At 44.8% G+C, this 25,390-nt stretch overlaps 2 protein-coding genes across 2 annotated transcripts in view; one reads left to right on the forward strand and one right to left on the reverse strand.

The window, feature by feature from the left end:
- The window catches only part of LOC142576616 (monocarboxylate transporter 11-like), a 77,396-nt gene that overhangs the window by 35,675 nt on the left and 16,331 nt on the right, over window positions 1-25,390 (reverse strand). The window contains exon 2 of the mRNA XM_075686818.1: window positions 12,750-12,950. Coding sequence (XP_075542933.1) covers window positions 12,750-12,945 — 196 coding nt within the window. The 5' untranslated portion in view covers window positions 12,946-12,950. The remainder of the gene's footprint in view (window positions 1-12,749; window positions 12,951-25,390) is intronic.
- The window catches only part of LOC142576615 (uncharacterized), a 501,274-nt gene continuing 492,040 nt past the window's right edge, over window positions 16,157-25,390 (forward strand). The window contains exon 1 of the mRNA XM_075686816.1: window positions 16,157-16,229. The gene's annotated coding sequence lies outside the window, so the exon portion shown is untranslated. The remainder of the gene's footprint in view (window positions 16,230-25,390) is intronic.

Consider the following 25,390-nt stretch of genomic DNA (forward strand, 5'->3'; position numbering starts at 1 on the left):
GCTTGTGCTCGTAATGGAGCGCCTGCAAAACTCGCTTAAGCACTAAATGCCACCTCTGTACAGTATATTACTGAGGGGGATAGACGGAACTGTGTATTAGCCTTACCCCGCACTTTTGCAAGAATGTAGAAGTCAGTGAGCTGGTGAATACTGACCCTGGATTCGCCTGAATTTCGGCTGGAAACCCGACTCGGGCGAATACTGTCAAGAGCTCGTCTACTACTACGGTGGAGCTGAGTTCTTTCAGAGGCATTGCCTCCGGAAACTTTGTAGCCGGACACAGCATTGTAAGCACTTACGTGTAACCCGACTTTGTACGACAGAAAGCTGAGCTAGTTGGTAAAGATTCATTATGCAAAATAGAAGTGAGGCGTGCAGACAGGACACAAGAGTAGACTTTGTCTTTGATAGTGGCCCCACAGTGTCTATCACAAGTCATCTGAAGGGTTCTGATGTTAAGGGCACTACCTTGAGCGTAGCTTACCAAGTTTTTCTTGGTTTACCCGAGCGCTGGCAGGCGTCGCATGATCTTTCTCACAAAGTTTTCTTTTTATTTCAAACAGCCATGACAGTAGAACTCCAGAAGCAATCTTTATTTCGATTTGTTTATGTCAAAGTGGCCAGACCACCCATTTCCATGATAGAGACCAAAAAGGTCCTCTCTGTACTTAGTAGGCACGACTAAGAGATTCAGAATCTTGCCCTTTCGGCCTCTGTTGTGCCGATATACCACATCTCATTTCCCTTGCATCGTCACGTTGCGCCTAGCAAGGCCTTCTTCAGCTGTTACATGTAAGTTAGCTAGGCTGACGTCATTCTTTTGCTCGGCGGCCAGTGACTCTCTGTCCACACGTAAGAGGCGATCAAAGTTCTTTGAGACCTGTGATGGTAACGACCCTGTCTCGCTTGCGAGTACGTCAGCTAGCCCTTCCGGCAGCGTAAACTTGGACAAATGCCGTGTGATGCGCTCTCGTTGAGCTGGTCAGCCGGCAGGATTTTCCCCAACCGCTTCTTTCATCCCTCGAGCCTAGCTTGGCTTCGGTTGCCGAGGCTGCCTCTTTTGCTACTTCTGTTGGAGTGGCTCTTGCATTTTCAGATGAAAGCGACGCAATTTGACGAGCTTCGGATCGCGTCCATGCCTATACTACCCCTCTCGTAGTTTCAGCCCCTTCTCACGCAGTAACTGATCCTACCGATTCGAAAAACAAATGTAAAGGTACTGCAGCGACAGGAATATGGAAACTCCTGCCTTGGTTACGCGCTCCCCAAACGGCCCACTGATGTTCACTTGCACCATCGGTAGACACACGCTGTTCTGTTCCATAACCTGTTTAATCCACGCTACTTCTCCGGTGAAGTCGTCTCCCTTCACTTAAGATGGATTGAGAATGTCCATGGTGGCGCTACTGTTTACTGGCAGCCGGCATAGTTCTCCAATAATATGTAGCTCGTGAAGATATGGACTTAAAAGTTCCATGTTCACGTCTGTTTCGTCTACGTTGGAGAAATCTACTCTAGACTTCCTGCGCTTCACAGCGATATGTGCGAGTTTGCGGCACCTATCGCTGCGGATGGGTCTGAAAGATTTGAATTGACCGATGGATGGATGGATTGAGGATGGATGGGTTGAGGGATGGATGTTATGAGCATCCCCTTTGGAACGGGGCGGTCGTCTGCGCCACCAAGCTGTTGCTATTATTCTGCCTAATGTCTTACCTAGGTTAAACAACAAAAAAAAAAAGAAAAAAAACACTATGAACTCCCACAACCAAATTATCTGATCCCCTATTGCAAACTGTGCTTTTGTACTTCTCCGTTTTTGCCCTTTCCTACTTTTCTTCCACCAATCCTCCGATCGCCTCTTACTAATCCCTGTTGCCGACATGTTTACTTTTCCATTGCCACGCTGAACCCAAGGCCTTCAAGGAGGCCAGTGGTGCCTAAATCGACCACTGGGCAGATGTCTCCACATTCTAATAAAACGTGCCCCATCGTTTCCCTAGCTTTACAGCAGCAAGCACATGCTTCTTCTTCCTTCTTATATCTCGCTTTATAAGTGCGTGTTCTAAGGCATCCTGATCTCGCTACGAAAAGTAATCAGCTTCCCTTTGAGTTATCAGAAATTCTTTCTTTCTTGATTCCGTTTTTTTCCTCTAAACAATTACTCAAGCAGGTTTCCTTTCCATTGCCGCCATCCATGAGATTATTTCAGCCTCTCGGACTTTCCACTTGACGTCTTTGTTGCTGTGTTGCCCACCCCAAAGGACGCATACTTCCTGGTAAGCTTCCTAGTTCTTTTCATCCAGCGTGAATCAATATTTTTTCTGTACAGATACATCAGCACTGTTCCATCCCATTTACTTTCTTCCATATTCCTCAGTCGTTCTTCATACTCAATTTCACTGCCAGCTTCACTCACTTCAGAACTAGTCCAGCCCATATCACCCTGCCCAGCTTCATTTGTAGTGTTCCCGTGAACTCCCAATGCGAGGCGACCCCCTGACCTTTCGTTCCCATCGAGTCCTGATTGTACCCCTGATTTAAAGCAAACAACCGCATTTGCAAATGTATGTCCTGGAACCAATACACCTTTCCACATACCTCGGAGCACCTCGTACCTATTGCATGACCATAGCGCTCTGTGCCACATTATGGCTCCATTTCTTTTCCCCTTCACTGCTATTGTTTTTTCCTCTGTTTCCATATGTCTATTGCCTTCGTTTGTCCGTATACCAAGGTATTTATATTCTGCAACTCGAGGTATTTCCTTGCCCTGTATTGCCACTGACTGTTTTCATTGAATACCATAACACCTGATTTTCTGACACTAAATTTGAAACCTAAATTGTTGCCTTCCTGTTCTTCTTTTCTTTCTTTATTAATACTGTTAACCCTCGCTTGAGGGTTGTTACAGGGAGGCAAAATAGTACAACACAAGCAAATTTGACATTTCATAGCACCACGTTGGGTGCTCACGATACAAAATATCAATCAAGCATTCAAATTTGTGCACATCCGTCTGATCGGCAACAACATCAGGTAAGGCATTCCACATTTCAATTACATCCGGGAAAAAAGAAGCGCGAAAAACATCAACACGTGTGTTATAAGGCTTGACGGCTCTGCTGTGGTTTATTCTCTCGCTACGATTTGCAGGAAACGGGACATCTATTTCCTTTTTATCTTCAAAACCCTTTGAAGTATCTGAGAAAAAATCTTAAGTCTGGCTTTCTTCCTTCGGGTTTCCAGCAACTCAAGCCCACACGAACGCATAATTGTTGTTACCGAGTCAGTCCTTCGGTACCTTGCAGCAATAAAACGAGCAGCCATTTTCTGAGTTCTTTCTAGCTTGTCAATTAAATCTTTTTGGTGGCGGCTCCAGACACGCAAGCGTATTCCAAAGATGGACGTATGAGAGGTTTTTAAACAATTAATTTGGCATCCTTCGTTGCATGTTCCAGCTTTTTCTTCAGTGAATACAGTTTTTGTGAAGCCGTAGAGCACAGGTTATCGATATGTTTACGCCAGTATAAGTTATGTGAAATTGTGACACATAAATACTTGAATGTATCAACGTTTCATAGTTTGTTGCTTGCAATATAATAAAGAATGGTACCACACTTTTTTTGTTAGTAACATGTGTAAAAGTCGATTTGTTGTAATTGATTTCCATGTCCCATTTTTCACACCAAAGGTGAAGGGAAAGAAGAATCCGGGTAATTCTGATTTGGTCGTCAATGTGTGTTACCGTAGAATAAATTAAACAATCGTCAGCAAAAAGCTTCAATTTCACAGCGAACTCGACAATCTCTGTAATGTCGGTAATGTAAAGCAAGAACAGCAACGGGGCCAAAACGGACCCCTAGGGAACACCAGAAAGCACTTCTAACGCAGGGGACAAGCACTCGTCCACACGCACAACCTGCCTGCGATTGTGTAGGTAGGCTTCAATCCATTTTAGAATAGTGTGATTTATTCCTGCTTTATGCAACGTGAAAAGTAATTTATTGTGTGAAACTTTGTCGAAGGCTTTCGCAAAATCTACGGACATGACGTCCATTTGTCCTTGGGCGTCTAGAGCTGAAGTAAAATCATGGATCGTTTCTACGAGCTGGGTTACTGTAGAAAGTCCCTTTCGGAAACCATGTTGATGCTGATAAAAAAAGTCGTTATTTTCAAGAAAAACGAGAATATGCTTACTTATGATATGCTCTAAGACTTTACAACGGACGCTAGTCAGGGAAACTGGGTGATAGTTATTTATTAGCAATCGGTTACCGTTTTTAAGAACAGGAGTTATGACTGCGCAACGCCAGTCTTGTGGCAACGAGTCAGTTTGCAATGACTTAACAAAGATATTATTTAAGAAAAATGACACCCACTCCGCTTATCGCTTTAGAAATTGGGTTGGTATTCCATCCGGCCCGCTAGCCTTCCTACAATCTAAAAGTAGCAGTTGGTTAAACACGCCTGCTTGAGTGACAAGATTTTCCATCCCGCATGAAAAGGAAGACGGCAGACAGGCGTTTGCCCAGTTGCTGCTAGGCGCTGAAAAAACTGATTGGAAGAAATTATTAAAATAACTCGCAATATTTGCTTTTTGCGTTACTATTACATTGTTAACTTGGATCTTGGTTATTTGTTCTTTTTTATCATTCAGATAAAGCCAGAATTTTTGTGGTGATGTTTTCATAAAAGTATTTTTTGTTTGGTTAAAGAACTGCTCTTTTGATTCCTTCAGAGCTGTTTTCAATGCCCTTCGCAATTTCGATACCTCGGCGGAGATACCTTGCTTTTTGTGTAAGCGCTTTATTTTGCGCTTAATATGAATGATATGTCGATTAATCCAACGGTTCCGTCGTTTTATATCTTTTAGTCGAGTTGGGATGGAAACTATCAACGCATGTCTTGGTTGCGTTGTTCTGCGTTGTCATATTAGCCAGACGTTACAAATCAATTTGCTTGTTTGCTAGCAAAGCAATGTCGTCCGAATAAAATAAGCTCGGAAGCTGCTGCACTACTACTGTACCTGCCTGTTTGTATGAGAGATCAAACCCGATACTGCTACCTTCTAGCACCCTCTCGATCCTCACCATGTACATCCTAAACACCAGTGGGGATAAAGGGCACCCCTGCCTCAGTCCCTTGTTGACATCAACTTTCTCCTCACTCCTCATCCCGTCCCATTCAACGAAAACAGTATTTTCTAGGTAAACCTCTCTCAAAAGCTGCCGAAAATCGGCACCTAGGCTTTCCCGTTCTAAAATATACCACAAAATGTTGTGCCCCTAGGCCTGCTGTAATGTCCAAAAAGGCCACATATAACGGTCTCCTTTCTACACTTGATATTTCAATACACTGAGTAAGAACAAAGAAATTATAATCCATGCGCCTACCTATTCTGAAGCCATTCTGAAGTTCTCCCAAACCGCTATTATTCTCGGCCCATGCTTGCAGCTTTAATTTGATTGCCTGCATTGCTAGCCTGTAGATTGTCAGCGGTTTATACGAGTGAGTTCTATCTTTCTCCCTCTTACCATTATAAATGAAATTCATTCTGCTTTGTCGCCAACTGTCTGGTATTCTTTGATATTTTAAAGCTTTTCCCACTGTTTTCACCATAGCTTCCTTACTTCTTGGTCCTAATAAATTAATCAACCTAACCCGTCGTCTAGCCCTCGTCAAGCCCTGTGGCTGTGCACTTACGAATTTTCTCTTCGGCTCCATTTGCACCAGCTCCATTTCCACCTGGTTCTCTTTCATGCTCTTTTTTCCTTCAAATAGAACCTCGTCATTGCCTTGGAAAGATTAGGCTGTTACTTTTCGAATGTAATTTAAAGCCGCTTCTTCAAGTTTGTTTCCATCTTCGTCTAGGATATTTTGTTGAATTGTTGACTTTCTGCCTAATAATTTCATGTCGTTCAAAAATATTCTAGGTGTGGCATTCTTTTTCTCACGTATCTCTGACAGCCAATGTTCACTTTCACCTTTTATCTTGACTTGCACCAGTAGTTGAACCAGAGACCATTTCTCCCGGTATATTTCCGATTTATGGCTACTTCACCCTGCGGTAACTGCGCCTTCTTTGCCTGCCTGTGCTCTCGAGGTGTTCTCTGTCGTTCGGCGATCGCTTCTGATATCTCCCTATTCCACCAGGTTTGCGTGTGTTTTTCTTTCCAACGAACATGTCGTTTCTCCTTCCGTATTTCTGTCGTTATTACACTTAGGAGCTCACAGTATTCCCATTCTTTGCCATTTGGGAAGTCTTTCCTAGACTCTAGTGACGATATTTGTTAATTGCTCAGCTTTCAACTTTGGACTGACCATTTTGCTCTCCTTGCTCTCTTTCTCAAGTACATATGCCATTTTCAAAATGGCCCGTTCATGGTCACGCCCTATGCTGCTATGCCCTTCATAATCAATCAACATTTCTCTCAAATTATCATGAATTCCTACTGTCGTCAGATAGTAACCAATGGTTGACTGCCGGTTTCCCACTTCCCACGTGATCTGCGTTTCACACTTAGGCCCTGTATTTACGATAACGGGGTTCTAAGTAGCGGTGTAGTACGCATAGGTTACGAAGGCCAGAATGACGTCCCAATTTGTGTGGTCGGGGGCGACGTACGTACAAGCATGTTGCCGAGCATACGGTTGAAGCGTTCTCTGAGGCCTTTGATTTCAGGATTGTTTGCCATGGCTGTGGGATGAACAACGTGGAACTTCTAAATAATGGCTTCAACTACTTCGGATAGGAAGACACGTTTGCGACCACTGAGCACTTCTTGAGGTGGTCTATGATGCAGGGTGAGTCAACGAAGCAGGAAGGAGGCCACATCGCGCGCTGTAGCTGTAGGGAGGGCGGCAGTTTCGGCGTATCACGTGGGGTGGTCGTCCGCCACAATGGCCCAGTGGTCTCCAGCCGATGTCAGGGGAAGGGGCCCGTACAACTCGATGCCGAGTAGGGCCCAGTAGCACAAAGTAAAGGTAGCAAAAAGGTTGGCCAGAGGCGGGGCGAAGATTTCCAACGCTGACAATGGGTGCAAGAGCAGATGAACTTCCGAACGTAGCTGTACATCTCTAGCAAGTTGTACCGCCGCCAAAGCCGCTCACAAGTTTTAAAAACTTCCGAGTGTGCACACTGCGGATCGCTGTGGAAAGCTGCGCATATGTCGGAACGGCGACTGCGAGGTAGTACTAATTACTGGCGCCCTACGGGGTTATAATTGCGTCGGTGAGGCAAGTTGTCGCCAATGACGAGATGTTGAGCGTGACGACACAGTGTCCGAGTGGTTGGTGGCGCTGATGAACCACAAAGCATTTTTTATGAGAAACGCCCTGCATTGCCCTATCTTCAGTATCTGCGCCCGTCCGGGGAGTTCTTAACGCCTGCGTGACCTCCGCCGCGGGTCCACCCGGTATTGCACAACTTCAGGATCGGCCCACGTATGGCGTGCGCTTAACGACTCTTTCACCTTCGCCGCAGGTCGGCGCGGCATTTCACTATCTTCGGGGTCGGCCCACGTATGGGGAGTTTTGTGTCTACTGACGCACAAGATACTGGGGGAACTAGGCCTCAACAGCTTCGCTGTAATTTGCTGTAAAATTGGTTACCTATTGGTGTTTCTAAAATAGTTAATTAAAAAGGTAATTAATTAATGACGACGACGAACGCGGAAGCAGTGGCACGAGCGTGTTCGCGCGGTAGCGCCGAGGGGCGCCAACAAGCCAGCTGTGGAAGAAGGCGACGGTGCTGCCACCAATCCTGATAATAGTTTTGTGTCTTTCCATGGACACAATCTTAGGGAACTAGCCCTTAACAGCTTCGCTGTAAAACAACATCGTCAAAATTTCACAAGCACGTGTGCCACTTCAAGTCGCGCAGAACTGTGTCCATCAGGCGCCCAAACGCTGAAGGCGCATTACAAAGACCAAAAGTCATTACGTTAAATTCGCATAAGCCATCAGGTGAGCCAAAACTGTCTTCTGCCGATAGGCGTCTTCCATGTGCACTTGCCAGTACCCTAACGACGAATCTAAAGATGAAAAAAAAATTCTACGCATTGTAGACTGTCAATCGCGTCAACTATGTGTGGGAGAGAGTAGACATCCCTGCGAGTGATCTTGTTTCGACGGCGGTAGTCCACAGAAAAGCGCACAGAACCATCTTTCTTCGTAACTACCACGACAGGGGACGCCCATAAACTGCTGGAAGGTCGTGTCACCTCGTGGAGAAGCATGTTGTGTACTTTTTCGTTGATTACACGACCTTCTGCAGGAGATACGCGATACGGACATTGTCTTAATGGCGGTTGTGGGCCTTTATCTATGCGATGTGTAACAATTGGTGTCCGGCCCAGGGAAGATTGCGCTACATCGAAAGAAGAACGAAATTCTTCTAGAAGGCACAAAAGATGAAACCGCTGGACAGGTGTAAGGGCATCGACAATAGAATAACCGAACTTATCACTGAGCGATAAGTGACACATAGAAACAGCACTGAGCGCACTGGAACTAGCACAGTAATAGTCACTGGGCAAATCCATAACTTGACGCGTCTTCCACCACTTCTACATCGCCAATACGTTCCCCTTGGAGCTGCTACACGGTGTATGAAAACTGGTTGCAAACGAAAATGGTGCTGTAGCCCTGTGTGGTAATCACTGTCGAAAAAGGTAGCAGCAGACCTCTCCGAGTGAGAAAGCGTTCAGATGGAGACAGTAGCGCAACAGCGTCTGAGATTCCGCTGCAGGACATGGTCACGACCGTTGAGCCGTTCGGAGGAATGTGGGTGTCAGCTTGGGCAAGTACTTTTCTCGAAAGCCAAGCATTGTCGGAGAGCAGCAACTCTAACCGCGGCGAGAGTTTCGGCCCGTGCGCAATGAATAACGGCGTTGTGGTGCAAGGGAAAATCCCTTGCGAGGATAGCGTAATCAGAGCACGAGGAAAGTGTAATAAAATGTGACCTATAGAACCTCGGAAATGAGAACACGCACAGTGCAATCCGCCAAGGGGTGAATATGCTGAGCACTGACTGTACTGAGGGACAGTCCGAAGTAAGCGGCGAAGCATTTCGCTCATAGCACATAGGGCAGCTTCTGTGTCCACGAGTGCAGATGCGCGAACACCGCGAACAAACACTTCAATTATGTTCTAAGGATTGCGGTGAGGACTTTCACCATTCAAGCCCTTGCATCTTGGACTGCGACGATTATTTTTCCTTGTCCAGAGTTACGGGACGCGGTCGCATCGGTGATAGTCATTGACAGCGCTGAGAAGGTGGGTGGCAGGTAGTTGTTGTCGAATGGAATCTCGGCGACATAGCTGACGGGGGGCCGTAATATGGACGGTTTGAATGGCTTGTCACGAGTGGTGCGGTGCTAGGCGCCTGCACAGTTGCAAAAACGTGCGACGTGACCGGTGTAGTCGCACGCATAGCCGCTTGTCGGCAGTGCGCCATCGGCTCGCCAGGGCAAGTCCCATCCATGTCACAGGACGCATTGTACGGGGCATGAATGCACGGTGGGTGGCAGTAGGGGTCTAGGCACGAAGTCGGCAGAACGGAAAGGCCTACTTGAAAAGTGTTGGTGGGTGTTCTCGACGACTTCAGCGTAGCTGAGTGGTGCAGCCGCAAGATGTTGGCTCTGGATATCAAGGAGAGCTGGCGTGCCATTTTCTCCCCAATGAACGCTTTCATTTCAGCAACTACGCTGACTGGTGGGAGTTGGTAGCCAAACCAGGTTTGAGGTTGTCGCGAGAGGAAGCGCGACTTCTCAACGGGCGCTGCCTGTGTAGCTCCTCGTAGCTTTGGCATAGAGTTACGATGTCTTTCACAGACTGAGGATTCCTGGCAAGTAACATGTTGAGAGCATCGTCCTCTATCCATTTTAGGACACTACTAATTTTTTTGGGACTCTGACATCGTCGCAATGATTTTCTTACACAAGTCCAGTACATGTTGAATGTAGCTGGTAAACCATTCACCCGCCTGTTGTGCAGGTGTTCATAAACGCGATTCCGCTCGCAGCTTGTGCCCGGCAGGGCGACGAAACTGCCATTAAAGAGGTCCTCTACTAGGACAACGTCGGAAAGTCGGTTTCATTGTTGTTGTACCAAAGACTGGCGACACCCGCTAGATAGAAGAGCACGTTACTCAGTTTGGCAGGAGCATTCCACTTATTGTGGGCGCGCACCTATTCATGTATTGTCAGCCAGTCCTCGACGTCGATGTCGTACGCGGCCCTGAAGGTGGCAGAGTTCCTGTGGATAGGCCCACCAGAACACAGGAGAGACTGAGGAGGCGCTTGCTGTGATAGAGTAGGAGGCGTTTGCTTGCATGCGTCATGTATAGTTGAGTGTAGGGTACGGTGTCGGAGTTCTAGGGTTGATGCTGTAGTCCGAAGCAACCTCCACCATTTGTAAAGGTGTTTATTAGCCACCAGCGGTTGAGGGGGGGGGGGGCGTCACCGGAGGGCGCGGACACTCAGCACGAGCGGCACGTTCCGAGAACAGCCCTGGAGAGGTTGGCCCACTATAGTGTTTCTCTTCGCTATATCAGGAATAATCTGTGTACTCTGAGACACAACAACCTGGCTGCCTTGAATATTAGTGAGCAGCGCGAGGTGTACAATATAACGCGGACCCTGCTTACATTCCAGCGTACGTGCATTACTTTCTCTACAACTTCAGTCGCCTTTTGCCATTCACCAGCGCCAAATTCATCCATCTCCTCCGTACTATCCTTAATTCTAAGTTATTCGACGGGCAACTACAAACTTATTTGTGTTTGCAGAATAATCTGACAGGCTCAATGCTCAATGTTATCTGCGTTATTTGCGAGCGTTGTAAATTAAGAGTCGTCATGGACACCTTCTTGCTATATCTTCGGTTTCTCAAAATGACACGCCCTTAGATGACTTCTTACTGTGGTGCCCAGCTATTTCAATAATAATAAATATTTTGTCGTTCTTGGTTCTACGCTTTGCTGTCGGCAATATAGTGCCCATCCAGAATGCCGTTTCTGCATGCTTTTGTTTAACACTCTTTGCTGTCACTGTCCACCCGTCCTTAAACCTAATGTTTGCTGGTTAGTTAGGTGACACCTGTGCACATTGTATCAAGTGTGAGTGAACGTTCTTCCAAAGTAGACAACATTCTTTGTATATTATCCCAACGGCCTGTGATGAGAATCCGGAATCCGAAAGGTAAGTTTCTTGCTAAATCTGGGTGTTCAATCAGATATCCTGCCCCATTTGTGAGCCTATTTAGAAGGTTCCTAACGAACAGCTCATCGTGCTTAATGAGAGTTGGCACCGCGTTCTCAGAATACGATTGATGGAACATCATCATCGATAGATGATTATCTTTGTCACTATCATTAGGTGGAACAGAAATATGAGATACAATGTTATCGGCTGTTACATGAAGTACAGTTTCTACTATGCGACGGTGACAAAGCGAAGTAATATGCACGTTCGACAGTTTAATGGTCGCCTATTTTGACGAGGACTTACAAATTTAGTGCAAGCTCATTGCGCCGTCGAAACGAAAACCATCTATCGTGACGCATTGTTTTTGAATACTTTACGTCTACACTATACCTCCGAACTTGCTCAATGCATAAATTACAGAATACGTACAAAAATTTGATGTGAGACAATTACGCAATATAAGAAATTATTTTTAAAACACGTACTGCTTTTAGACACTGACCTACATTGTCATCAGAGCGTACTTGGTACCGATTATAGCAGAAAAACAAAGTAATGATCGCCCAGCGTACGTGGATTGACATATTGCAAATTATACGAAACTCGGAGATTCCAGCGTAATGAAAGGAAATTCACAATGGAGGAGGTCTTCCGACAGGAGATGAAAAGACCTGCATGCCAACTATAGTAAACTTGCAGTGCACGCTACAGCGAAGTGTAATTGAGGAGATAATTAACCTAACGAAGTATTTTAATATAGAGTTGGCGAGTATCTTATCAATGCATTCAATCTTTTGGTATCTTGTACATGCATTTGAAATACTTCTCGACTTATTATTTAGCACCTGTATCATGGTACAATTTTAAATTATCTTTGCCCAGCCCTTACACACAGACACAAACACACATTCACGCATGTACATGAAGTGGTTCAGCCTGTACGAGAAGCAGGCGGTGTGTAAATGAAGAAGCTTCAAGTTCAATGAGGCAAGAAGGTTTGCATAAATGCGCGGGAAGAAACAGCTTTGGTATTTATTCATCTCGCTGATTACCATAACACAACCTAATGGCAGGCCCTTCTCTGCCACGTCCCTCACCCAAAATAATTGTTAATCTGTATCCATTTGCACCACTTCATTTCTTACAGAGTGAATGAGTTCGTAGACAGCAGCATGCAATAATAATCATATACTCTTGTGTCTGACTGGTAGTATCTATGGGTATGAAGTCGGACCTGCATCTGAAGGCAGTTCGTACGGGTCCACGCTGTCACGCATGTTGACTGTTTCTTTATATACAGGCCGCGTTAGTCCCAGAAATCCATCAAGTACGGAGGGCGAAATTCGAGGCTTCTAAGTTGCGGCGGTAACCTTGACGCACGTATGCGTCGAAGTAAACGTCGAAGACGCATATTCGCGATAGAAAGCGATACAAGCGAGATACCCAGCAATGGCGGACGGTAAGGACAGACGGGTTAGGTGAATTGACGTGAAAATTATACAATATTTCGCCACTGACTACCGAGGTTATATGTCTTACCCGACGATCTAAACATAATCGTCAACACGCTGTTTGGCCAGGAGGCGCTCCTTCGGTCTACTTGGAACTCCTCCATGAAGGTGACAAAAAACCACCCTGAGTTTCGGTTCGTGGCGATGCCAAAGAAGCTGACCAGTCCGGCCAGCACCGCAATATCCCAGCGACCATCCACGCTGTTCGTCACCTTCAGCATCATGGGGCCTGGAGAAGACGGGGGGAGGGCAGTTATTCATTATGCGAGTAAGACACAGTGCTTCAGTATTGCGAGGACCGCAAAAAATCATTCTCATTTCATGTATAGCACGTCTTCGTCACGGAAGTAAAAGAAGCAGTACAAAAATTTATCGATGATTTCTACGCTCCACATAAGTGTCGTCATTAAAAAAAGGCGCCTGCTTTTAATTACAATTACTTCATATAAATCTAATTGATGATAGAGAAAATGTTTTTCCCATGAGAGTTACTCGTTTATAACTAAACTGCAGGCTATTAGACTTGCAAACTAAGTATCGAATGTAGCGACATAATAGCTCTAAGCAAACTTAAAACAATGGGTGTTAAGAAACGCCACACAAAAATAAGCATGGAGAACGGAAAATGTGTCACATAAACATGTGGGGCGGTCGCAAGCAGGGTGAATGGCTGAAAATTCAAGCATAGCTGAGTAATGAAAATATTAGGGTATACGCATTGAGCGAAAGGTATCTAGAAGATTCGGAGTAGCTGCTTGCTATGGACAATTTAGCATGGAAAAAGGTTCAAGGAAATGACTGGAAAGGGGAAATCGTGCAATTAGGCACATGTTGGGTAAATAGGAGAGGTATTAAGTGGCAAAGTGAAAAATAGACTTGTGCTGAACACATCGATTAACTCACACATAAAAAGAAAAAGACGCGGCTGGAAGTAGGTTTCCTCTGCATAGCTAGGTATAGCACTGGCGAAAATAAAGCCTGCAATGATTATACTAGAAACTATATTAAACAGTTCAGTAAGTTTCTCCAGGTGATATTAGTAGGACATATCAATGCGGACACGTAGCTTTCCGTCGGATGTACTCATTGCAACTGTTCCATATCGCTGAATCTGTGCGATGAAGAGAGACGTATAGTAGTTAGCCGGAAGGACAAATCTCAGACAGGTAACGTGGCAACGCGGAAGCAGACAAATAAGTACCCGCTAGGTGTTACTGTCACAAATCGTCTATAAATGACTAGACCAAACGACGATCACGTCCAAATTCTTTAGAGAAACCGACGCAAGACAGAAACAAAATGCATCAGAATGTCTGCAATAAAATGAAGAATAAATATCGCAGATAATAAAAAGCATTGAGAAATAGAGCCGCTTCCTACAGCAGTCTAGGAATACAGGGAACAAGTTGTCAACTAGTACACGTAATGCAGCAGGAGATAAGACCTACACAACTATAACATATATTTGGAGCGGAGAGCAACAACCACGAAAATGGTAGACCAAGGAAATAAAGCAAGCTAAAGGAAAGCGTAAGGAGGCATGTAGAAATCATACAGTAGGCACAAGGTTCTCATTGCACGACGGAAAGTATTGTATATTTGTATTATCAAACTCTCTGCCTTGAGAAATTTGGTAGTATAGCTTCTGATAGTTTGGTAGTACACCGTGGATAACAATGGGACATGGTCTGGTTGGCTGAAAGCCCACCATGATAGCTATGCTACATGGCATTTCGCAGCTGAGCTTAATGATGTGGGCTCCATCTGCTCCCAGCTGGCGAAACCAATCGGTCCTGAATGCAAGAACGATCGTTCGCATGCATTCCGTGCACGTTAAGCAACTGATGGTCATTAAAATTAATCCAGAGCCCCGCCCCCCTCCTCCCCTATTATGAAGTTTCTCATTATGAGCTTCTAAATGGGGCGTATAAAATATAAAAATTGAATTTATTCGACACAAATGCCCCCCAACGAGTAAAACATGGGACAACTGTCAAAAGAACGTACTTAGCGCTCCGAAATTGTGTGTAGTAAGGAGAAATTCAATACACACCCATGAGCAAAAATCTATGGGCACTTTGCTGAGCTAACCTGCAATAGGCGAAAGTCTATATATGATTGTTCAGCTAGGGTAATTCATCAAGAAATGTGACAGCAGTCCCCGGCTGTGATTGATTACCGCTTTCCTGCATCCACCGCGGACTGTGCACGGACACTCCTGAGCCACTAAAGGCTTAGGCCTTAAATGTATAAGGAACGTGGGAGCGCATGGCATCGACACGCCTTCAGGCGACACTGCGCGTGCTGTCGAGAATGACGCCAAATCAGCGGTGTGCAAGGGCGTCCCATCATATCCGCAGGTGTGTCGTATTGCTTTCCCTGGCAAGCTTATGGTGCTCGTCGACTTCGCTTTCTTTGGCCCTTCACATCTGAGCCGTTGTCAGTGAGTGGCTGCGGCAAAGCGGGATTGCACGTCTGTCGCGCAATGGATTCCTTCGAATGTCGTGCGGCTAGCAACCTCCACTGGCGCTTTTTGATGACTCGCGCAGGATTTCTTTCCGACTACGGCGGCGTTAAATAAACGGAAACGCTTCCAACGTTCGCTGCCGCGTTATCAATAAAGGATTCGCAATCAATGTTGTTTGTCGCTCAAATGCAGTGCGACCCCGTATGAATAGCGTGCGCATGAACCGCTTCAGACGAAGAAGGGAACTCGGGGATCGTACAGCCGTTAATTACCCCTAAATCGGTTAAGCGAAGACGGCCGCAAGTAATACACGCGCAGGTCTCCCTAGACCACCGCGGGAACAATGCCACGGTCCGAAATATAACAAGACAGTAATATGCAGCACGTTGCTACAGGGTTTATTTGACATTTGCGCCCGGAGAGTAGACTACGTTCCTCAATTAGGGAGGGGGGGGTGGGGGCAAAGGATACAAGTGGAAGATTCGTCTCTTGAGGATTCTTACGGCAAATGACGCGCTTCTGTAGCTTTCAGATACAGAAGGTTGATACTCTGTCGCACCCAACCTGCGCGACAAAGGTCACCGATTGAAATAGCGCCCCAACAAAAAAACAAAGCTTTTTTTAGCAAGTCGCGAAATGGCGCGAGAGTAGGCAGTAGACCGCGCGTTAACACTGGAACTGCGATGCGCGACGGACGCGCGAGCCAGCTCTGCAGCACCCACTCGGTGAAACCGCGGCGAGCATTCGATAGAAAAGAACAAGCGGCACGCGGCTGACGTTTGGTCGACGAGCAGCGCAATGTGTGCAGCTAGGCCGCTATCTTGTACGCGTTCGAAAAGCCGACGTTCGATTTCGCCTCGAGCGATTGTCCAGGCTGCGCCGATATCGCGGCCTAGGCCAATCTGTCCAATCGCGTCAGGCGAAATCAAACGTGGGCTTTTCGAACGCGTACAAGATAGCGGCCCAGGTCAGCCCAGGTCACCGAATGCAGATGCCCGCCAACAGAAGGCGCGTCTATGAAGTCTGGCCTGCGCTCTCGTGGTGCGTATGTTTTTTGTCACGGGTGTACAATCCAAGTGCAAGTCACTTCGTCGATAAGATATCACCCACTAGAGGCAGAAACCGAAGGGGGAAATGTGCAGGCTTGCTTGCTAGCGTCTGATTTATGGCCGTTACAGTGCTCAAGATAAGAATAAGATAGAACACAAATGCACCGTTTCCTTTGTCCTTGTCCTCTGTGCTGTATTTACGTCTGCTGCGGATCACCAACCCCTGAAACTTGTACACTTGACAGATTTACGAAAGCTCACAAGGGTAAATACTTCTCACACGAGCACCCAACCATACACGTAGGTGACATCACGTCTTCCTACTTGAGGATGTAAGGTTGCTGCGTGAGGACTTGAATTCTAAGAATGATACAAGAAAGGTTATTCTATATGGTGGTAGAGGGTCGTTAACGACGTCTGGACTGTTGCTAGCGGAAGGATAGCGAACGTATAGAATCGATTCCTATAAGTGTCCCTTCGCAGGTAACTATTTGGCGTAATATAGCGCAATTGGACGTATCTCCTCGAATATGTAAAAATATGTAAGTGGCAACAAAAGCAGGTCTTTGTGTAGCAAACCATTCTGCCATCTTAATTATGAATAACCCATTTTCTACGAGCCCAGCACGAAGCAAACTACCAGTGATCTGGTGCTAGAGCACAATACAAGCCACAAGGTGTTGTGACGACCACCTTAGTTTCCTAAATATTTTCATTTTTGGTTTCTCCCGGACCAATTACTGGTAATACGTATTACTTGCTCGAGTCTTTCTTTTTTTTGCGACCGCCTAAAGGAAGAGTGAATGGCAATTATAACGCTTTCTTTTGCGATTACCTGTGCTCATCTGCACGTCCTGCTACTACGTAAGCCATTCTGAGCGCTACGTCGTCTCATGTGTTTCGTAATATGTCGTACCAAGGTTTCCGAAAAGCTTTTATTCGTGTTCAGAAGTAATTCCTAACCTGTGACCTGAAAATATTCGACCGCTTGTGCACTTGACATTGGTTAGGTAGTTTCTTCTTGTGGTAATGCACTGAATTCACCATTGGTAAACTTTTTCCGAAGCATTTATACAAAAGTGTGTTGTTAAAAAGGGGAAAATCACGCATCCATCCATTCGTAGCAAATACTACAAAGGAAGCCCATACGGGTTCCTTGAAAGAAAGGCCTCGTAGTTGAAGAAAAGTTTATCCTGGTCCGGGACTCAAACCCGGAACCACAGCCTTTCCCGGGCAGCCGCTCTGCCATCTGAGCTAACCAAGCGGCTAGCAGATGGCAGGACGAAGTCGAATTTGTCAACAACTCGAAGCAAAGGCAAGATTTTGACGTTATAGTTCTGCGGAAACCCTCAAGGTGGAGAGAAGTTTTTAATAAAGGGAGAATCAGACATCCACGCGTTCGCAGAAAATGCTACAAAAAAAAATGGTCGTTTTTTATAGGTTTCGCAACAAAAATTATTTACCATTACAAATAAAATTCTAGCACACCTTGCAGCAAAGCATATTGTGCATAATAAAATGGTCTTTCCAAAAGCAAATGTTGCGAAAAAATTATTAGGTCGAATATAAAAATTTGAGAAATGGCCATTTTGCTGCCAGTTCACAAAAACAAAAAACTGATATCTACAAAATATATTGATATCAAAGAAAATTGAGAATATCGATTTCAAAGATAAATAACGCAGAAATACTGTCTGAAAAATAAATGCTCAGTACACGGCCGTTCTTCCGATACAAAAAAGAAACTAAGACCAGTTGATCGCTCATGTCATACGATGAACCAGTTCCTGGATTTTGTGAAGCATATGTGCACTCCACAATTTTCATACAATACGCAAGGTTTTTGTTCAACTTTGTGGTCCTCGTAACACACTTTGCAGTTTCGCTTTTCGGCATCTTCTGAGGATGATCCGATGGGAAGTCCAAAGAACGTATACTTCACCAGTTCGTCTAGAGTCATGCACTTCTTCCAGAAGTGATCGTTTTCAGCGTATACCTGGGCAACTACAAGATTATGCACCCAAGCATATCTGTTTGCATTTTTACACCATATCTTTATCAGCTCTGCAGAGAAGAAGAGTAGAAAGAACTCCCACCCCGTTGTAAACTGTCCTGCGCTAATCCGTAGTGCTTGCCACGGTGTGCCACGGGCGGCCTTCTTGGCGTGAACGGAAGTTTTTTTGCTGTCGATGGTAGCACATCATAACCAAGCGGAGTATGCACCCTAAAGATAATCAGTAGAGCTCTCAGGTCGTGAAAAAATATTGACAGATAAGTGCGCACAAGGAAGGACACCGCTCAAGGCCGTAAAAGAAACTCGCCGGCGAATAGTTGCGGATGTCCCATACTAACTGAAAACATCGTCGTCATCAGAGCTTGCACCTGCTTTACTGTCATCTCCGGAATAATACCTCGAGTCCTCATCACTGAATTCAAGTACAGGTGCAGCATAGTTTCGAGCAGGATGCTTTTCTCCCTACGCAGCCACGCAGGACGACTCCATGAGAGCGGCTTTCGATAACTGCTTACTGACACCGGCAGCGCCCCTTGCCCGGACTTTATAGGAGAGAGTCGTCGCCGAAACTCTTGGAAACCGTTTGCAACAGTAAGGTCCACATGCGGAGGACCTTCATAAGTACACTTTAGTGGACTCCAAAGCAAAGCTCGATGGCTTCATTTTCGGTTAATTATCACCGCTCAGCACTGCTGGACGGCAAAATGTAATTCGTGACGTGCTGGGAGTCATTTGATTAGGAAAGTTTCATGCTAATGTGGTGTCACCGTGAGTGGCATGCTTTTTTGTCGAGCGTGGCCGAAGGTGACAGCCACGACTCTTTTCGCTGCAACATACGCACATTAGTTCGCAAAAAGATCCGCCAAAATCACGACATCGCCGGAGTGCGAAAATGAAAACTGATTCTGGAAGTAAAGTGCCTGTACTAACAACTGGATGGCGTTATATGGATATGAAACGGCTCCAACAAGTCGCAATTGCTGAGATATAGCATGGTTCACCTCTGGTCGATCTGAACAGGCGTGGTATCGAAAGAGTTCCCGAGCATCAGGTGGTGAAGAAAAATGACTGCGGGGCTCTCGTCTACAGCGTCACTCATGCCACACACTGTAGCGTTGCTGACTTTCAACACATAATGATTACTAGGAGAATATTAATATCAATAAACGAATGAGTGATGAGCTTACAGCCCATCATAGGTCACGAAAGAACCAAAATATTTGGTAGCACATAACGAGTAATTATTTTCTTGGACACTGCTTGCACTGTAGTACTGCAGCATGTTGAGCTTGTGGGTACTCGAATAATATTTGGCGCTAATGCAAGGCGACAGAAGGGAGACAATGACAGCGCGCAGCTCATTGTGTTGTCAGTATGTCCCTTCTGTCCTCCTGCATTGTCGCTTAAACTATTATCCAACTCCTTGCCTCCATTTTTCCCGACCTTCCGTGGAAAATCAGTTCTGAAGACAAAAAACACATGTGTAAAGTTTATGCGCCTAAGCAGTGCAATAGCCACATTGAAGGCGAAAAAAAAATTAGAAATGCCGGCAGATCCCACGCTGTGTGGGAATCGTGTTATGCGAAGCTGTGTGCGGGGAGCATACGAGTTAATGAAACGACCACGATAGCACAAAGACAAAGATGGCGGTTTTATGATGTACACGACAGGCATGTCATGACATTCATCTCAACACCTATCATTTACTATCATTTATGTCCGTTTACACTCTTGTCATCATCATCATCATCACCATCATCATCATCATCAACATCATCAGCCTGGTTACGCTCACTGCAGGGCAAAGGCCTATCCCATACTTCAACAACCCCGGTCATGTACTAATTGTGGCCATGCCGTCCCTGCAAACTCCTTAATCTCATCCGCCTACTTAACTTTCTGCCGCCCCCTGCTACGCTTCCCTTCCCTTGGAATCCAGTCCGTAACCCTTAAAGACCATCGGTTATCTTCCCTCTTCATTACATGTCCTGCCCAGGCCCCATTTCTTTTTCTTGATTTCAACTAAAATGTCATTAACTCGCGTTTGTTCCCTCACCCAATTCTGCTCTTTTCTTATCCCTTAACGTTACACCCATCGTTCTTCTTTCCATAGCTCGTTGCGTAGTCCTCAATTTGAGTAGAACCCTTTTCCTAAGCCTCCAGGTTTCTGCCCCGTAGGTGACTACTGGCAAGACACAGCTATTATACACTTTTCTCGTGAGGGATAATGGCAACCGGCTATTCATGATCTGAGAATGCCTGCCAAACGCACCCCAGCCCATACTTATTCTTCTGATTATTTCCGTCTCATGATCCGGATCAGCCGCCACTACCTGTCCTAAGTAGATGTATTCTCTTACCACTTCCAGTGCCTCACTACATATCGTAAATTGATGTTCCCTTCCGAGACTGTTAAACATTACTTTAGTTTTCTGCAGATTAATTTGTAGACCCACTATTCTGCTTTGCCTCTCCAGGTCAGTGAGCATGCATTGCAATTAGTCCCCTGAGTTACTAAGCAATGCAATATCATCAGCGAATCGCAAGTTACTAAGGCATTCTCCATTAACTTTTATCCCCAATTCTTCCCAATACAGGTCCTTGAATACCTCCTGTAAACACGCTGTGAATAACGTTGAAGGGATCCTATCTCCCTGCCTGACGCCTTTCTTTATTGGAATTTTGTTGTTTTCTTTTTGGAGGACTACGGTGGCTGTGGAGCCGCTATAGATGTCTTTCAATATTTTTATGTGCGGCTTCTCTACACCCTCATTCCGTAATGGCTCCATGACTGCTGAGGTTTCGACAGAATCAAACGTTTTCTCGTACTCAATGAAAACTATATATAAGGGTTGGTTATATTCCGCACATTTCTCTATCACCTGATTGATAGTGTTAACATGGTCTATTATTGAGTAGTGTTTACGGAATCCTGCCTGGTCCTTTGCTTAACAGAAGTCTAAGGTGTTCCTGATTCTATTTGCGATTACCTTAGTAAATAGTTCGCAGGCAACTCACAGTGAGCTGATCGGTCTATAATTTTACAAGTCTTTGGCGTCCCCTTTCTAATGAATTAGGATCATGTTAGCGTTCTTCCGAGATTCCAGTGCGTTCGAGGTCGTGAGGCATTGCGTATACAGGGTGGCCAGTTTCTCCAAAACAATATGCCCACCATCCTTTAACAAATCTGCTGTTACGTGATCCTCCCTAGCTGCCTTCCCCCTCTGCATTTGGTATAACATGACTCTTGTCATGCTATGCCAAATGCCAATTTTCGTACCTACCAATACGTAGGTGGTTGTTTCTTCACCCGCGTGGCACGCATGTCATGACCTATCATTTATGTTCTTCATACGCTCTTGTCATACTATGAGAATTTTTTTAGATACCAAGTTAGCGAAACGACCATGAGAGCCAGTGGCGTATCATTTGTAGAGTGGGGGCAAACCACAAACGATCTGACCTTTTGTTGTCGGTATATATATATATATATATATATATATATATATATATATATATATATATATATATATATATATATATATATATATGTTGCGAATTACTATTGCATTAGGTGAAATAGCTTGGAAATACTTCTGTCACTTATATTATTATTTAACAGACACGGAACTAATTATCAATCACATATTATGAATCTTGGGTGCCCCAAAAATTATCTGAAGTTGCATTTATCTCTTGCAAGTATATAAAATGTCAACATGATAGCAGGCCAAAGGCAACGAGTGCCCCACAGTTGTCCCGTAATAAATAGAAAACGCACGTGCATTTATATTTTGGGACACGTTAAAGAGTATCACAGTGTCAAAATTAACCAGGAGTCCGCCACTACGGCGTGTCTCGTAATCCGATTGGGGTTTTGGCACGTACACTCTCATAATCCAATTGGAGTTTAATAGTTCTGCCACAAGGCGATATGCCATATGCGGCAATCACTATCCTCATTCCTCTAAGAGGCTATGAAATACGGCGCACAACAACGCCTCAAGCAAACACCTCTCACTGCGTGTTCTGTGTACTACATAGACAAACAGCGCTGGCGTCCGCAAAGGAACGTTTAACATGAACTCGCCACTGTAGTGTTAGACTAAACGTTGAAGGAATTAAGCTTAACCGTAAACTTCACCCCTAATTATCGTCAATCAAAGCATCCAACACGGAAAGCTTCGCTTACATTGATTCTCACAGTGCGTGGGATCTGCACATTTTTTTACGCAAGGTTTTATAACGTGTACACTTTTGAGGTCCCTTTACCCAATGAGGGATTTCGTGTGAGAAACAAATATTAGCAAATTAATTTGATTCAGCAAAAGAACATCTTCAAATGCAATACGCTATCTAAAGGCAAAAAGAACCCGCATAAATGTCCTTGCTCGACATGAAAGATCAAATGATAGCCAGCCTAAAACACAAATTAATGATAATAGGACTAATTCACAACAAGACCTGCCACCCTCTCGTTAATGCTATAGTTTTCCTGTATGTTACCAGCTATATTCTTATTAATCAGGAATCCGACTCCTAGTTCTCTTCTCTCCGCTAAGCCCTGGTAGCACAGGACGTGCCCGCTTTTTAGCACTGTATATGCTTCTTTTGGCCTCCTAACTTCACTGAGCCCTATTATATTCCATTTACTGCCCACTAATTCCTCCAATAGCACTGCTAGACTCCCCTCACTAGATAACGTTCTAGCGTTAAATAAACGTTGTCAGGTTCATACTCCAATGCGGCCTGGCCTGTCTGGAGCCAGTGATTCTTAGCACCCTCTGCTGCGTCGCAGGTCTGACCGCCACCGTGGTCAGTTGCTTCGCAGCTGCTGGGGACTGAGGGCCGGGGTTTGAGTGTTGTGTTCATATGGGAGGTTGTGTCCAAGTACTGCACCAGGGTGGCCAATCCTGCTCTGGTGAGGTGCGTTACCGGTTCTGGTCACCGGGATCAGGTCACACTCCAGGCCTGTTTATGCAATTTTAGTAACACGCGGATTTGTTTTTCAATCCGGTGGAAGATTGCCGGCACCGGGATTCGAACCACGGACCTCTTGCACGCGAGGCGGGTGTTCTACCTCTACGCCACCGCTGTTCTGCTTCATTACTTCTTTACTTCGCGAAAGCTTTTAATTCTATATAGTGTCATGTATTATTGCTTAGCCTATACTACATACGTGGTTATGCGAAGAACTATAGGCATGGCGAAATGGTACTAGTAAAGCCATCTGTCGTGCACCAGCATCGGCAATGCAATACCTAACATGGATCAAATTACAAGTCACGTTACACAAGTGTCCTTCATTGGCCATCTGTAATTTAGACTGTGTATCACCAACATTCAAATGACACCTCTAGCATTAGCGTTTTCATTAGAATGCTGTTTCGCCGCCATATTTAGTATGACGGCAAAACCAGCGTGTTTTCCTCTGTGCTATACTTTGAGTTTTAGTCGCAGCCGATTCTTCGGTTACAAAGTTGTCTACATGACCAAGGTGTATATGTTAAATTTAAAGTCGAGAAAACAAAGTGTATTTCATTTGGAATGAGGGATGGGATAGTTGACAGGGAAAACGCGATTAGTTTGGAAGGACAACTTATTGACTACGTTACCTTGCACACGTTCCTTTAAGTTTTATACCCAGAAAAACTAAACTGACCGGTAGAGATCGACATACTACGCGGGAAGATCTTCCGAGTTATCCGTATAATTTGCACGTTGCGTCGAATATTACCGGTATTGCTAAAAAAGCTGATTTCCTACAGAAAAATACGTTCGTGCAGCATTATTTTCTGCTTATATGGCGGAGTGAGACAAAGTCTGATCCAGGCTACATACACATATTTTTCTGAAATAGAGCAAGTTAAAAGAACGCTCTTGTACTATTACGAGAGAATTTTTCTTGCGTCCTCTTTTAAACGTGAACGCTGTGAGATGGCACTTTAAACGGCGACGCCGTGCACACAAATAGAACCACATAGCTTCTGAAGAATACCACTACTGGTAAAAAGCATCGTGCAAAACGAGCTTTCTGAAATAATTTTCATTAAAATGAAAAAAAAGCATGGGGTTTTACCTGCCAAAACCACTTTCTGATTATTAGGCACGCCGTAGTGGGGGACTCGGAAAATTTCGACCGCCTGGGCTTCTTTAACGTGCACCTAAATCTAAGTACACAGGTCTTTTCGCCCCATCGAAATGCGGCCGCAGTGGCCGGGATTCAATCCCGCGACTTCGTGCTTAGCAGCCCAGCAACATAGCTACTAAACCACCACGGCGGATTAATTAAAGTGCCTGCTTCAGTGCAATTCAGGTGTGCATCCACACGGACCACATTGCTGCTGTGGAATCCTTCGTCAAGATGACTTAAGAGGAAGCTTTAGCTCGGCCCAACTCCGACGCGGCCTATTCAAATACATGTAAAACGCAAAAACGTTTTTATGAGATAACCCCTGGACCGATTTTGATGAAATTTGTTGCATTTGAAAGAGAAAGTTACATTCTAGTGACTGTTGGAAGCGGAATTTCGATTTAGGGCTTGAATTTTCTTAAAACGATTTTCAAATATTTGACCGTTTGAAAAAAATAGAAGCACGAAGTTTACAAATTGATAGCTATGCATCAAGAACTGATATCGCGGTTCTGTAAACGGCATCCATTAGATCATTCAAAGCGGACAAATTCAATATGTCATCTTACATCTTACATGAATTTGTTACGTTGGTTACAATGGTTTTACAAAAGTTGTATTTCCCTATGATTAAATTTTTTTTGTATTCATGTGTAACATATCAATTTTGTCCGCTATGCATGTACTTTTAGATGCAATTCACAGAATTGTATTATCATTCTTAGTGGTTGAGTTACAGAGTTGTAAACTTGATAGTTTTGTTTTTTGAAAATTTCCGATTTTTGCCAATTTTTAATAAAAAATTTACAATCTAACTCAAAAATTCGAAACCAACAGTCACTAGATTTTAAGTTTGTCTTTTAAATGCAACAAACCTCGTCAAATTTGGTGCAGTGGTTGCCGAGAAAAACGAATTCTCCTTTTACATGTATTTAGATAGGAGCACTCGAGCTAAAGCTTCCTCTTAAGGCATTCAGTTGCACAACGCAGCTGTTTGTTCATGCCC

This window comes from Dermacentor variabilis, chromosome 3, assembly GCF_050947875.1.
Source record: "Dermacentor variabilis isolate Ectoservices chromosome 3, ASM5094787v1, whole genome shotgun sequence".
Lineage (NCBI taxonomy): Eukaryota > Metazoa > Arthropoda > Arachnida > Ixodida > Ixodidae > Dermacentor > Dermacentor variabilis.